The sequence below is a fragment of the Gymnoscopelus braueri genome (assembly GCF_963280865.1).
Source record: "Gymnoscopelus braueri genome assembly, chromosome: 18".
NCBI classification, from domain to species: Eukaryota; Metazoa; Chordata; class Actinopteri; order Myctophiformes; family Myctophidae; genus Gymnoscopelus; species Gymnoscopelus braueri.
In genome coordinates, this window is record NC_137618.1 from 50,651,612 (window position 1) to 50,666,582 (window position 14,971).

Below are 14,971 nucleotides of genomic sequence, written 5' to 3' on the forward strand. Positions count from 1 at the left end.
TTAAGGGCACATAATATAAAGACCCAGCACAAATCCGCCACTAGAGAGCAGCACATGACTGCTTGATCAGGTCGTTGGGTCTCTCTCAGCCTTCTTGATAGATTAGACAGGGAATAACATGAAAACGGATGTGACGTCCTCCCAGATTGTTTTGATCGCCAAAATTACGATGTGATGCACGACGGCGATGACTGATCGTCACCCAGACCATAGATTATAGAAGAGAAACTGTCCGTTTGTCCGTCATACCGTGTGAAAGACCGTTTATTTACCTATTTTGGACGAAAATTACTGGGGAAAAGAATCAAAAACCGGAAACGGAATCCAGGTCATGAAACCGGATGCAGATGTCCGTGAAGTAAGTGGAACTCGAGAATAACATTGAATATTAAGCAGCATAGCGCAATCAGAGATTAAACAATGAACGCGCGTCCAGCGCGTCGAGCGCGTCGACGGCCAACTGGACAAAGTAGCACTTGACGCGTTATCGCGTCGTCCGCAGTCAAAGAGTTAAAGGTTCTCCATTTCCATACATTTTCGGTTAATTGCCCCGCCCTACTTCAGAGTCAGCCTCTCAACTAGCCTGGAGACCAAGAGCAATCTGCCACAGCAAAACACAACACATAAACACAGCCATGGGCAGATCTGGGCGTGGCTGTGGAAAGGGGGTGTGGCTGTTGTAAGGGGGCGTGGCTGTGGAAAGGGGGCACGCCTGTAAAAAGAATGGTGCTATATTTCTGTAAGGCCACTAGATGGAGGTAGTGGGCCTTGTGGATCACAGGTCACGTTGCAGAACGTGCTTGTACAATGATACAAAGTCTTTAACACTTGTAACGTTTGAATCTGTTTGTAACCGCCCCTTGGAAATGAATCTTCCAGTTCCAGACTAATATCTACGCAGTGGTATGTGTCTGGCCATGCTACCTCTCAACTCTAATGGATGTTCTCCACTTCTCCTTTCCTTCCCGCGTTCCTGCCGCATCCCTACAGGTGATGACGGCGTTTGATGGCCTCCTGTGGATCCACTGAGAACAACGCCATCGCCCTGACCACTCCCCCCACCGCCCTGACCATTCCCCCCATCGCCCTGACCACTCCCCCCACTGCCCTGACCATTCCCCCCATCGCCCTGACCACTCCCCCCACCGCCGTAACGCCTCCCCTCGTTCCACTGCTAGTCCGAGCCAAGTCGGCCGTGTTCCACGCCGCTTCCGACAGGCGACGCCAAAACCGCTTCGCCGCGGGAAACGTCGAGAGGAACGACGCTGTTGGTCGACCCAAACCGCGGTCCGCCGGGCAGGCCTCTCGCTCCACCCTCCTCCTCCTCCTCCGCCCCCGCACCTGTTCCAACCTGAGCGCCGACCGGAGAAGCCCTTCCTGTCGGTCTGCGCCTCCTCCTCCTCCTATCGGACCCTTCCTCGCTGACGGCTCCGCCCCCCAGAGGTGGTCCGGGCCTGGGTCTTCCTGTGTCTCTAGCTGTACCGGTAGCGATGGTCGCTGTGGCCCGCGGCGGTCCTGCTTCAACCCTCCTCGCCACTCACAGCTGACGGCTCGGGAGTCGTTAAAGGTCGAGTCACTGAACGCTGCTGGACGGCTCGGACGAGAAGGAGGAGGAGGCGGGCTTTTAGGAAAAAGGACCTCCCCCAACCAGACTGTGGTCTCCACCTCCGGAACAATCAGGTAACACTTCCCACTGTGACTGTCCATTTATTTTAGACCGATCACTTTTTTGATTAATCATATCATTGGGAAGTGCGTCGTCTTTTATAATTTGTTTCATTTTTTATGGATCATCCAAAAACAAAAGAAATTAAAACTGCAAGCAGCGATGACCGGGCCCTCGACGTTCTGTCCGCGATACAAGCCTGTAAGGCAATCAGCTGAAAAGTTAGGCTACATAGCTTAAGCATTACAACCCGTGGCCGTCTAAGTGCACCTAGAAAGTTTCGTAGGTTTTCGATGCTGGGAACTGGAGTTATAGCTGTTTAAAGGTTCTATGAGATTCATTTTCAAATTTTTGGGGGTTTTATGACCTCAATTACACCCAAAAAAACGGAACGTTGAACATTCAGTGGATTTTCAGTGGTTTGGGGTTTTCTGAATAATTAGGCTGAAAAGTAATCTGAGATTGGCCCTTGGATAGTGAAGTCATAGGCCATTAATCCTGCCCACTCCCCTCCTCACCCCTCCCCTCCCCTATCCTTTCCTTTGGGGGGGGCGGAGCAGAGGTGATGATTGACAGGCAAAATCCCTCAACAGCGACACCCGCAGGCAAAGATAATTTTTTTCATTGCAGTTGAAAAGGCTTTAGAAATGTGAGAGAAAAACACCTGCCATGGGTCACTAGAGTGGAACTTTCAGTTAAAACTTTTTATACACCATGACAAAGACTTTTAATGTGTTGTAAAACTGAATGTCATGAAACCTTTAAAGCCCAGCCAATAGAAACACAGAGGGGCGGGCTTAAGCAATTTCAGCCTGTCCCTTTTGGCAGTCTATGTGAACCTAGGGAGTTTCGTAGGTTTTCGATGCTGCGAACTGGAGTTATGGCTGTTTAAAGCCCAGCCTATAGGAAGACAGAGGGAGCGGGGCTTAAGAAATGACAGCTCGTCCCTATTGGTGGTCTAAATCCACATACCGAATTTGTACTCGGTAGCATGCTGCGAACTGGAGTTATGGCTGTTTAAAGCCCAGCCAATAGGAATTGTAGATCGGTTGTATTCACTTCCTGTTTGGCGTTGTAGTTTGACGCTTCACCACGGTCACACCGTTTTACGAAAACTCAAGCTTTTGATAACTTTTCATCATTAAGGTCTTTTGTGTACGCTGAGCGAATTTGATATTTGTTTTTTGGGTGCTCCGGTTCTCCATTCAGGGACACTGTTGTCCAGCACAACATACTCATTCTCTGTCTGTCTGTCTGTCTGTCTGTCTGTCTGTCTGTCTGTCTGTCTGTCTGTCTGACAACACCGATTTGCAAAGGCGTTAACAAAATGTGTCAATCATGAGATTCTATTTTTTCTTTTTCTTCCATTCAATCAGGACTGTTGTCGTCTACCCCACCTGTCCCTCTCCACCCAAAACCTCCACCCACAGGCCCCCATCTGGACCCATAACCTCCACCCACAGGCCCCTATCTGGGCCCAAAACCTCCACCCACAGGCCCCCATCTGGACCCAAAACCTCCACCCACAGGCCCCCAACCTCCACCCACAGGCCCCCATCTGGACCCATAACCTCCACCTACAGGCCCCCACCTGGACCCCAAACCACAGGTCTGCTACAACTCTGTTCCTTTTAAGCATCTCTGTCCTTCATTTTAACCACTTTAACAATTGCTTTATACTTTGGCTATTCAAAAAAATAAGATCTACATTAAGCTCATAGCTTTAGTATGTTCTAAAGAACCTTATTATTTAGTCTGTTCTAAAGAACCCTATTATTTAGTCTGTTCTCACCACTGTGTTAAACTAAAGAACCTTATTATTTAGTCTGTTCTCATCACTGTGTTAAACTAAAGAACCTTATTATTTAGTCTGTTCTAAAGAACCTTATTATTAGTCTGTTTTAAAGAACCTTATTATTTAGTCTGTCTAAAGAACCTTATTATTTAGTCTGTTCTAAAGAACCTTATTATTTAGTCTGTTCTCACCACTGATCTAAAGTAAAGAACCTTATTATTTAGTCTGTTCTCATCACTGTGTTAAACTAAATAATCTTATTATTTAGTCTGTTCTAAAGAACCTTATTATTTAGTCTGTTCTAAATAACCTTATTATTTAGTCTGTTCTAAAGAACCTTATTATTTAGTCTGTTCTAAAGAACCCTATTATTTAGTCTGTTCTAAAGAACCTTATTATTAGGCTGTTCTAAAGAACCCTATTATTTAGTCTGTTCTAAAGAACCTTATTATTTAGTCTGTTCTAAAGAACCCTATTATTTAGTCTGTTCTAAAGAACCTTATTATTTAGTCTGTTCTAAATAACCTTATTATTTAGTCTTTTCTAAAGAACCTTATTATTTAGTCTGTTCTAAAGAACCTTATTATTTAGTCTGTTCTAAAGAACCTTATTATTTAGTCTGTTCTAAAGAACCTTATTATTTAGTCTGTTCTAAAGAACCTTATTATTTAGTCTGTTCTAAAGAACCTTATTATTTAGTCTGTTCTCACTGATCTAAACTAAAGAACCTTGCCTTGCCTTCAGGAACGGTGTCGGTCATCATGCCGGCCAATCAGTCGTCTCCCTGGGGCGGGGGTGGCGGAGGCAAACCGCGGCTGGGCTCCTCCTCCAGACCGCCGGACGGTTCGGCCGCCGCCGATAAAGTGCCTTCAAGCAGACAGGAAACCACGACGGGCCTGGGAGAGCTCAGGGTCAGGGTCACCGACCTGACCAAAAACTCCTCCTCCTCCTCTTCCTCGTCTTCCTCCTCCTGTTCTAAGCAAAGAAGCGCAGCGTCTTTGGTCGTGATCGGGGAAAACGGGCATCGAACCGCCGCCGATATGCCTTGTTCGGCCTCGAGGCGACGTGACGTCGGTAGGCCTGTCACAATTATTAAATAATGTTTGAATTTGAGATAATCACAATTATTTTTGCCATAATCATCATAATGGTTTCCATGTTGAAAAATATTAATACATAAAGAAAGCATAAATAGCTGATCTACAAAGTGACACGTTGTAAGCTTGTACTTGCTTGTACTATGCTATTATTACCTTCTTTTTTTTAATACAATTAATAAAAGTCAGTAATTTCTTTGTGTACTTAACTCATTGAGTGCCATTAACGTGTTTCACGTGTTTTAGCGCTATGGTGCAACGTGCCATTAACGTGTTTCACGTGTTTTTGAACCCAAGATATCATTATCTGAAGATTTGCAGCTCCATCCACTCCTTGTTTAACTTATAACTGGAAAAGGCTGTATCTCGCTTCCTAAGCACTTTTGTTTTACTAAATTTTAAATTTTAATAAAAATTGTAATAGCTAGAAATAGATATTAATAATTATGGCACTCAATGAGTTAAGTTATTTGACATATCTTCCCCGTGCAAATGTTTATTACGAAGCCTTAAAAGCAAACAGAAATGTATTTATATATATGTTCCAACAATGTTCAATGCCAAAAACACAATCAAATCGTTAATCGTAAGTATTAGTGTGACAATTAATCGTCAACTTAAATTTGTAATCGTGACAGCCCAAGACGTCGGGACTCGAACCCTGCAGCCGCGATGGAACGGTGGGCTTCCCGCTCCTCAAGAGGGTTCGCTGTCCTCGGTGGAGGAGGGCCTGGAGCCGCCCGCCAGTTGGAGACCGGCAGACGCCAGGTAGTACAGATGTACCAATACCAGTTTATACCAGTAGTAGAGATGTACCAATACCAGTTTATACCAGTAGGAGACGCTAGGTAATAGAGATGTACCAATACCAGTTTATACCAGTAGGAGACACTAGGTAGTAGAGATGTACCAATACCAGTTTATACCAGTAGGAGACACTAGGTAGTAGAGACTGCCACAGCGTGTTTCTAAACAAACCATTCATTACTTTATATTTATTCATCCTAATATCTACCAGAGCGAGAGCTAAGGTTGATATTATTGATTCATTTGATTGGCGCTGGCTGGAGATACAATGTGTCTATTTCTCCCCCGACCAGCGGAGACACAGAGCGGCTCCAGGGAGCTCTGTGTCTCATAGCTCTGTCTCATAGAGCTGCTCTGTGTCTCATAGAGCCGCTCCTCATAGAGCCGCTCTGTGTCCCGCTGGTCGGTGAGATGCTCTGAACCCGGCCATAAGTTCATGCTGACATCCTGGGACAGGCTCAGAGACCCAGTACATCCTGGGACAGGCTCAGAGACCCAGTACATCCTGGGACAGGCTCAGAGACCCAGTACATCCTGGGACAGGCTCAGAGACCCAGTGCGCAAACAAGAACAAGTGATTTTTTATCATTTCAATAAGTAAGCATAAATAAACTACTTCATTGATTGATTGAAAATTTTATTAGGCAAAAGAATGTAAAACAACAGTTACATTTATAATACTTTTGTCTAAAAGGTCCGACCAAAAAAGTCCTTGCGGACCGTTTCCGTTGGGGTCCTTGAATTAATTTCATAGACATATATAGTAGCAACCGTTCAAAAATCAACATAAAAATACTGAGAAAAAATACCACTATGTACAAAAAAAGCATGAAAAATAAAAATTATATTTAAAAAAATGGGAGGGGGGTCGTCTGTCTACCGGGAAACTGGTACTACCTCCTCGTATGGCCTCCAGAAAGATGAGTTTTTGGGGCTGTTTTAAATGAGCCCAGCGAACTGCATTTTTTGAGGGATGGGGTTAGACTATTCCATACCTTTGTGGCCGTGCTGTAGAAGGAGAATTTGCCCATGTTTGTTTTATGGGTGGGTGGTACCAGATTGTTGTTTACGCTCCCTCTAGTTTCGTGACTGTGGGTGTCACTAACTTTTTGGAGGTATTTAGACAGATATGCGGGGGCTTTTCGGGCAAATCTGCATTTACGATTTTGATTTGATTTGCTTTGATTTTGATTTGATTTTGAAGACCAGTCCCACCCTGAGCCAGCCTAGGCTGGCAAAGTGAGTGGGAGAGAGGTGGGTTATGGGCCCCAGTCCGAGAAGTAGTCGAATCAATTTTGGGAGGTTTGAAGCTTAGTCTTCAACATTGTTCACAAGAACAATATTGGTGTAACTATGAGATTTGAGGGGAAATATATATTTTATATAATCATTTACAAATGAAAGACATTTTCATGTGAAGTCACTTCCTGGTTCAGTGGTGCGAGTGAGGGGAGACATGTATGCTTCTCTCTGTGGTGGGAGGAGCCATAGAGAGAGGATTTCATAGGGGGAGGAGCCATAGAGAGGGGAGTTAATAGGGGGAGGAGCCGTAGAGAGGAGTTCATAGTGGGAGGAGCCATAGAGAGAGGAGTTCATAGTGGGAAGAGCCTTAGAGAGGGGAGTTCATAGTGGGAGGAGCCTTAGAGAGGAGTTCATAGTGGGAAGAGCCTTAGAGAGGGGAGTTCATAGTGGGAGGAGCCGTAGAGAGGAGTTCATAGTGGGAAGAGCCTTAGAGAGGGGAGTTCATAGTGGGAGGAGCCGTAGAGAGGAGTTCATAGGGGAAGGAGCTGTACAGAGGAGTTCATAGTGGGAGGAGCCGTAGAGAGAGGAGTTTATAGTGGGAGGAGCCGTAGAGAGAGGAGTTCATAGTGGGAGGAGCCGTAGAGAGAGGAGTTTATAGGGGAGGAGCCGTAGAGAGAGGAGTTTATAGGGGGAGGAGCCGTAGAGAGGAGTTCATAGTGGGAGGAGCCATAGAGAGAGGAGTTCATAGTGGGAGGAGTTATAGAGAGGAGTTCATAGTGGGAGGAGCCGTAGAGAGAGGAGTTTATAGGGGAGGAGCCGTAGAGAGAGGAGTTCATAGGGGGAGGAGTTCATAGTGGGAGGAGCCGTAGAGAGGAGTTCATAGTGGGAGGAGCCATAGAGAGAGGAGTTCATAGTGGGAGGAGTTATAGAGAGGAGTTCATAGTGGGAGGAGCCGTAGAGAGGAGGGACAGTAACTACAGTCGATAAGAGTACATATAATATAAAATATACCCTCGGCGCAGCGTGACGTCATGAAAAAATTAGCTTATCTGATTAGCCTGATTTACCTTTTTTGGGATTTACCTTATTATTTGTCAAATCTGCTCTGTGCAAGTTTTAGTTTGTTAAGTTTGTTAAGCCTAAAATTCTAACGGAAATGTAATGTTTATATTTTATATGTTCAATGTTCAAAAACACAAAATCATTGATCAACTATTTTTATGATGATTAATCACCAGGCTGAGGAGCAGCGGAGGAGGAGCGTCTTCCAGAGAGAGTCAGGAGGAGAGGAGGAGTCCTGCTGCACCTCCTTCCCTTCCCCCTGAGGAGAGGAGGAGTCCTGCTGCACCTCCTTCCCTTCCCTCTGAGGAGAGGAGGAGTCCCGCTGCTCGTCCTCCCTGCCGCGCCGCTCCTTTCCTCTCCTCCTCCGAGGAGTTGGAGAGTCGTCGTCCTCCTCCTCCTCCTCCTTCCCCCCGCTCCTCTGGGGAGTTAGAAGAGTCTCTAGAGGTTGGAACCCTTAACTTCACTCAGGCCGTTCAGAAACTGATCAAGGGCTTCCTGCTGCTCCCTCCTCACCTTGATAACGGTACCCTGGCTAACGGTACCCTGGCTAACGGTACCCTGGCTAACGGTACCCTGGCTAGCGGTACCATGGTTAACGGTACCATGGTTAACGGTAGCCTGGCTAACGGTAGCCTGGCTAACGGTAGCCTGGCTAGCGGTACCATGGTTAACGGTACCCTGGCTAGCGGTACCATGGTTAACGGTACCCTGGCTAATGGTACTCAGGCTAGTGGACCTCACAGCGCTGGCGGTAGCGCGGTCCAGCCTGGTTGTCTTCCAGACCTGGAGACTAAAGGCCAATCAGCAGCACGTGTGTCCCGAACCGCCGAGCCAACAGCAGCGACCGTCTGTTCATTACCCATCAGCCCCGGCGGCGCTGGAGTGCCTGAACACAAGGTAACTGAGAAGGGAAAATATTTGTGCAACTGCAGTGTTAGTAATTTTATGCTCGGTAATTTTAAGTAATTTTATGCTCAGTAATTTTAAGTAATTTTATGCTCTGTAATTTTAAGAAATGTTATGCTCGGTAATTTTAAGTAATTTTTTGCTCGGTTGCGTGTGGGTGTCACGCTCAACGTTCCGAAAATAGCTGATTTAGCTCAAAACACATCTGCGACGCGTCCTGAGCTTGTAGATGTAGCGATGTATAAAACATTTATTTTACTAAATCAACTGTAGATTCAGTAGCCTGGAAACCAGACAGCCGTCTGGCCCTGCTCGGTTGTGATTGGATTTCCCTGCCCCCGAACTTGTGGGGAACCAATCAGGGCCCAGTGTGCAAATATGGGGCGGGTTTATCGCCAGAGGCGTTTTGTCTGTATCTGCTGCTTGGAAATATGAGCAGTGATATTAGTCTGGCCATGCCAGCCAATAGACCAATTATTTGTTTACCAACATTGAGACTGGACGCACAGGCGATTGTTTCACGCAATCAATTCTCAACCTGTTGTTTTGGGGTGCGCTGGTTTCAGCACACCCCAACCCCCTCTTGTGTGTTGGCTAGTGAGGCGCGTCCTAGCGAGACCTGACAGAATGGGTTTCATTGAGCGCATACTGGTTGCGCGCATACTGGTTCTTATCAGTCTGACGTCATCTGTTAAGGGGTCTATAGATTCAGACCACTAAAATATTATGATATTTAGTCAACTAAAACTAGACTAAAAGTAAAACATTTCAGATGACCAGAATATGACAAAAAAAATAAATGGAATTTTATTTAAAAGACTAATAACTAAGCTAAATTTAAAAAAATGCTGTCAAAATGAACACTGCCGCAGTCTGACCTTTGACCCCTGTCATGGTTATCTCCTCCCATAGACTGAAGCTACAGCAGCAGTGCCTTCTTTCTGCCTTTCTCTGTCTGACCGCCGGGGGGCGTTACAACACGTGGATGCCGGCCCTGCCAACAACCACCCAACCACCTCCTCCACAGCAGACATGGTGGTGGGCTCAACCGACGACCCTCCTTCACAGCAGGCTGCTACTGCTGCTGCTGGAGAAAACAGTCGGTTCACAACAACAACAGCCAACAGCTTGTCGGATAAAACGGTCACACAGAGCGGTCAACAGCCGACAACACCTGGAACCGACCCTTTAACGGCGGAGTTGAACGGACGGACGGACAGCGCTCGGTCTACAACGTCGTGTAAATATACGTCCTCTGCGACCGTGGCGCTTAACCCAAGGTATACGATTGTCACGATAGGCTCTATGCACGGCAGCCATATTGGAAAGAAACTGGGCCTCTTCCTTACTTCCTTCACAGGTTTTACCAATTATTCTGATGATTAACACATTATTCTTTGATTTATTTTGATTTATTTATTCGCACAATAATAAACATTACAAAGGTAACATTATTAAAAACAATACAGAAATAAGTGCAGGTGAGAAAAAGAAACCCATAAAGGGCTTATATGATTAAGGCTCTGTTCCATTTAGTGTAGCACGGTGCTTCTCAACTTTTTAATTTCAAGGACCCTCATAACTTTTGCACACCCATAAGGGTCCATTTGGAACTCCCTCAAGGACCCATGAGGGTCCCTGGACCACACTTTGAGACCCACTGGTGTAGCAGTGTTTCCAGTGAGTCTGTTTGACCAGAACGGAACAGAGCCTTCATTAGTATCATTGGTAACACCTGTGAAGGAAGTAAGGAAGAGGCCCAATTTCTTTACAATATGGCTGCTGTGCATAGAGCCTGTTCATCATTGTCATATATGTTATATACATATATGACAATGGGTTTTTTTCCTCCCCCATAAATGAATGCCCTACTTCGTCATACTCCAGTGTCATAAAAAGGTTGCCGAAAATTGCTGATCTACAAGCTATCAATGTGTCACTTAACACGTTTTAATACAGAACATACATTTTCTGGTGGGTTGCAAATTTAATTTAAGAGTACCCATTCATCAGCTTAAATTCTATAGTGTTACAGTTCCAATTGTGTCTGCTCATTTCGTTGTGTCATCACTTCCTGTTTCACTTCATGCGTCCTGAGTGAGTTCTCTCTCCTGATTGGATCACATTTCTGTCCTGAGCTGAAAATGTGTTTTCTGTTTATTAAAGAGCTGGAGACACAGGAAGACTTATGTTACTGAACAAACACTCTATAGTAATGATTACTATCACAATATAGAGCTATTTAACACTGTTACTGAACAAACACTCTATAGTAATGATTACTATCACAATATAGATCTATTTAACACTGTACTGAACAAACACTATAGTAATGATTACTATCACAATATAGATCTATTTAACACTGTTACTGAACAAACACTCTATAGTAATGATTACTATCACAATATACTGTAGATCTATTTAAAGGTAGGGTAAGTGATATTTTTTGGGTAAAACAAAAAGTATTTTGTTAAAAGGTTAAAGCACTATATTGTGATAGTAATCATTGCTATAGAGTGTTTGTTCAGTAACAGGGGCCTCCCCGTCTCTCCAGCTCTTTAATAAACATAAAATACATTTTTTGGTAGGTGACAATATTTCAGCCAATCAGAAGAGAGTACCCATTTATCAGCTTAAGTTTTATAGTGTTCCAGTTCCCATTTTGTCAGCTCATTTCTTAGTGTCATCACTTCCAATTTCATTTGTTTAATCTGTATCCTGACTGAGTTCTCTATCCTTATTGGATAAAATTGGAAATGAAACTGAAACTGAAACGAAAATGCATTTTCTGTTTTATAAAGAGCTGGAGAGACATGGAGACTCCTGTTACTGATCAGACACTCTATAGCAATGAGTACTATCAAAATATTAGGGGTGTCACGATACGCCTAATCCACGATTCGATTCGACTTTCGATATTAAGGTCACTCACGATTCGATTCGATTTTCGATACGATATATATTTTTTAAACGTCTTTTTTTTCAGCTTTGAGGGCTATATGATTATTAATTTAGGCTATTGTCTTGATTTGTAAAGAAAAACACATGTTTCTCAATAAGTCCCTTTTATTTGAATAATATCAAATGAGAATAACAAAAAGGGTTTTATGCCCTTACAACAACTGTCATTTTCAGATTCTTCTTTAAGATGAGTTAACAAGAAGCTCTATAACAAAATAAAATCTAAATACAAAGTTGAACATGTAAGAAAAAAGGATCCAAAGACAACTGTTATTTGGCTACATGTTCTTAAACATCTTAAAGTATGTTCACATTGTTTGAACAGGTAAGAGCTTTAACAAACAAGAAATGTGAATAATAAGCTAAGCCAGGGGTCTTCAACAGGGTTTTTTTTTTTTACCTTAACCCCATCCCTTTTCTGAGGTGAACTTTAGCCAAAAATAGCAGATCTACAAGCTCACAACGCCTCGCGCTGTGAGGCGTTGTGAGCTTGTAGATCGGCGATGTTTGGCCGAGAGGTATAGGTGTAGAGGGGAAGAAGAGAAGACGGAGCAACTATCAATGTGGAGCATAATCGACAAACTGTAGCCGTTTTGTCAACAACGCGTCGGGTGCCCTCATAATTCACTGGGAAGCCAAAATATAGCCAGACTTTTGACTTAAAGGAAGCGGGAGGGTTTTCCAATTCTTTCGTTTGTGTATCATCATTACCATCGCTGGCTTCAGCAGTGGCCATGGTGAAATGTAAAGTAGTAGTACAGACGCAACGCTACAGCGGTCTCTCTCTCTGTCTACTCCAAACTCCGCTGTGGTGTGTGTGTGGGTTGGTCCTGTCGTCTTTTTTTTCTCCCCCGTCGTAAGCACGCATGCGCGATGCACGGAAAAACACAACAGCTGCTCGCAGCATGGCTTCACCCGGACGTGCAATCGGATGTGCGCATGCGCGGGAGTATTTTTTTTTATTAACCCTTGAATCGCGATACAGCTTTTGATTTCGATACACTGTATCGAACGTCATTTTCGGTTCGATTTCGATACGTATCGAGTATCGTGACACCCCTACAAAATATAGAGCTATTTAACACTTACTTTAACAAAGAAAATCACTTACCCTACCTTTAACACTGTTACTGAACAAACACTATAGTAATGATTGCTATCACAATATATAACTATTTAACACTGTTACTGAAAAAACACTCTATAGTAGAGGGTAGCATGGGTCCAAAAAATTGGAACCGAACCGAAACGGATCTGAGGATATTTGAACCGAACCGAACGGACCCTAGAAAGAAATCAAATTTACTGGGCCTTGCCCGAAACGGCACCGAGAATGATTGGATCCGGTCCGAAACGGAGCCGTTTAAAATTGGACCCGATCTTAAATGGACCCGGGGAAAATTTAGCCGATCCGGCCGGGTCTCTAGACCCGAACCGTGTCCGATGCTATATTATGCTTATTTTCTCCATAACATCGAGACTGGTCGTCTCAGCGAGTCAGCGCCACCCTCCCCCGCTTCTCCGAGGCGAGCTACAGCGGAGGGTTGTGTCATGCAGAAGTTGAACAGCTACGTTTTCACAGACTTTCATATCCCCCCAGCTCAACCTATAAATTAACATAGGAATGAGCCTAGATGCATATCAATTGTCCATTGTGTGACCTGTCCTGTTGTAGGTGTTAAGCGATGTTCGCGTCACGTCATTAGAATACAGTGCAACCACATACCAAATCAGCATTGTAACACTGAGTACTTGAAAACATGTGTTACTAGTGACTTTGTAGATTTTGACTATTACAAAACATACATAAATATATATATCAGGGATTCCGTTAGCCGTTACCGGCCATTGACCGGTAAAATGTTTAATTGGCCGGTAATTATAAACACCACCGGCCACCGGTTGGGAAAATGCTGTTATTAGGCTATTTTATCATTTAAGCCTATTATTAATATTATTATTTGCATAAAGTAGTTGGCTACAACCATTACAATCATAATCATTTAAAGTTTATATCATGATCTGACTGTGTGGTTTAATTCCGACAGCCTGCTCGGCTGCTCCTGTGCGCTGCAGTTATAGAATAGCCTATTCGTTGTACGATGGTGTCGCGCGTTGAAAATATCAGAGCTACAAGCTCACAGCACGTCGCAACGCGCCGCGTTGTGAGCTTGTATGTCTGCTATTTTTGATACGCCACAACACAGCTGAGATACACAGCTGTGTCTCCTCCTGATCAGCGCTGAGTAGGGTGGTTCGCTCGGGTGTTGATAAACAGAACCGGGATTTTCCGAGGTGATAGAATCTGAACCAAACCGGACCCAATTGTCGATAAAGGGACCCGTCCCGAACACATGTGGGTCGTGGATATAATATACAAGCACAGTGACTGTCTGTCTGCAATGGATAAAGTGGTGAAAGTTGGTGAAAGCAACTATAGAGGCAAGTAATCAACCTCGCGCAAGGCCACATATATCATGACATACATAATTAACGTTAACAAAACAAAACAAAACCTACTTTTGCATATCAAGGTTGAATGAGAATCGATGTAAAGCCCAAAATATACATTAATTTGTTTATACTGTGCGACGGTGTTGCGCAGGGAAAGGCTGTGGCGCAGGGTAATTAGGACTCGCCCCAAAACACCCTCGCCCCCATTTTTCAGGCGGACCAGCGGTTCTTGTATTCTTGTATTTGTTTTACTGAGGATAAGGGTAGAAATAGGTTTAGGATTAGGTATAGTTTTACTGAGGTTAAGATTAGGAATAAGGTTAGGGTTAGGCATAGTTTACTGATATGTTTAGGAATACCAGGCGAATACCGCCGGATTTTCCCCGGGGCGACTGTGTTTTGGGGCGAGCGGGCGTTTTGGTATTCGTTACGCAGCAGTTCACTCATGCCCACTTTATTCATTTCATTTTTGGCAAGCGACAAAAAATGCCTAGCGGAAACCCTGATATATATATATATATATATATATATATATATATATATATATATATATATATTTTTTTTTTTTTTAAGCTCGGGTCCTCACGGACCCGAAAATGTTCGGTTCTCGGTTCGGGTCTCGGGTATTCGGTTCCGGGTGGACCCATGCTACCCTCTACTCTATAGTAATGATTACTATCACAATATAGAGCTATTTGTGGGATCGCTTTAGCGATCACACTAATGTTATCTTCACTATTTATTATTATTATTATTCCCCCCGTTCGTTGTTTGGGTCATTTCAATGGAGAAATGCCATTTAGTGACGTCATAATGCATAATCTTCACTATTTATTATTACGGGGCCAGAGCTCAGCTCTGGACCTGTTTTATTATTCGCTTTATTCTGTCACTTCTGCCACTTTTCGCAGTTCTGGCTGAACCGTGCTGTCGCTTTTTACGAAACTCGGCCATATGGTAGATGGTACATGAAAAAAA

The 14,971-nt window shown here is 44.0% G+C and overlaps 1 protein-coding gene across 1 annotated transcript in view; it reads left to right on the plus strand.

Annotated features, from left to right (window-relative positions):
* Positions 1-996: 996 nt before the first annotated feature.
* The window catches only part of ttll4 (tubulin tyrosine ligase-like family, member 4), a 43,129-nt gene continuing 29,154 nt past the window's right edge, over positions 997-14,971 (plus strand). Inside the window, exons 1-6 of the mRNA XM_080412959.1 lie at positions 997-1,680; positions 3,043-3,275; positions 4,206-4,535; positions 5,197-5,326; positions 7,846-8,566; positions 9,488-9,855. Of these exons, the coding sequence (XP_080269085.1) occupies positions 1,007-1,680; positions 3,043-3,275; positions 4,206-4,535; positions 5,197-5,326; positions 7,846-8,566; positions 9,488-9,855 (2,456 nt within the window). The 5' untranslated portion in view covers positions 997-1,006. The remainder of the gene's footprint in view (positions 1,681-3,042; positions 3,276-4,205; positions 4,536-5,196; positions 5,327-7,845; positions 8,567-9,487; positions 9,856-14,971) is intronic.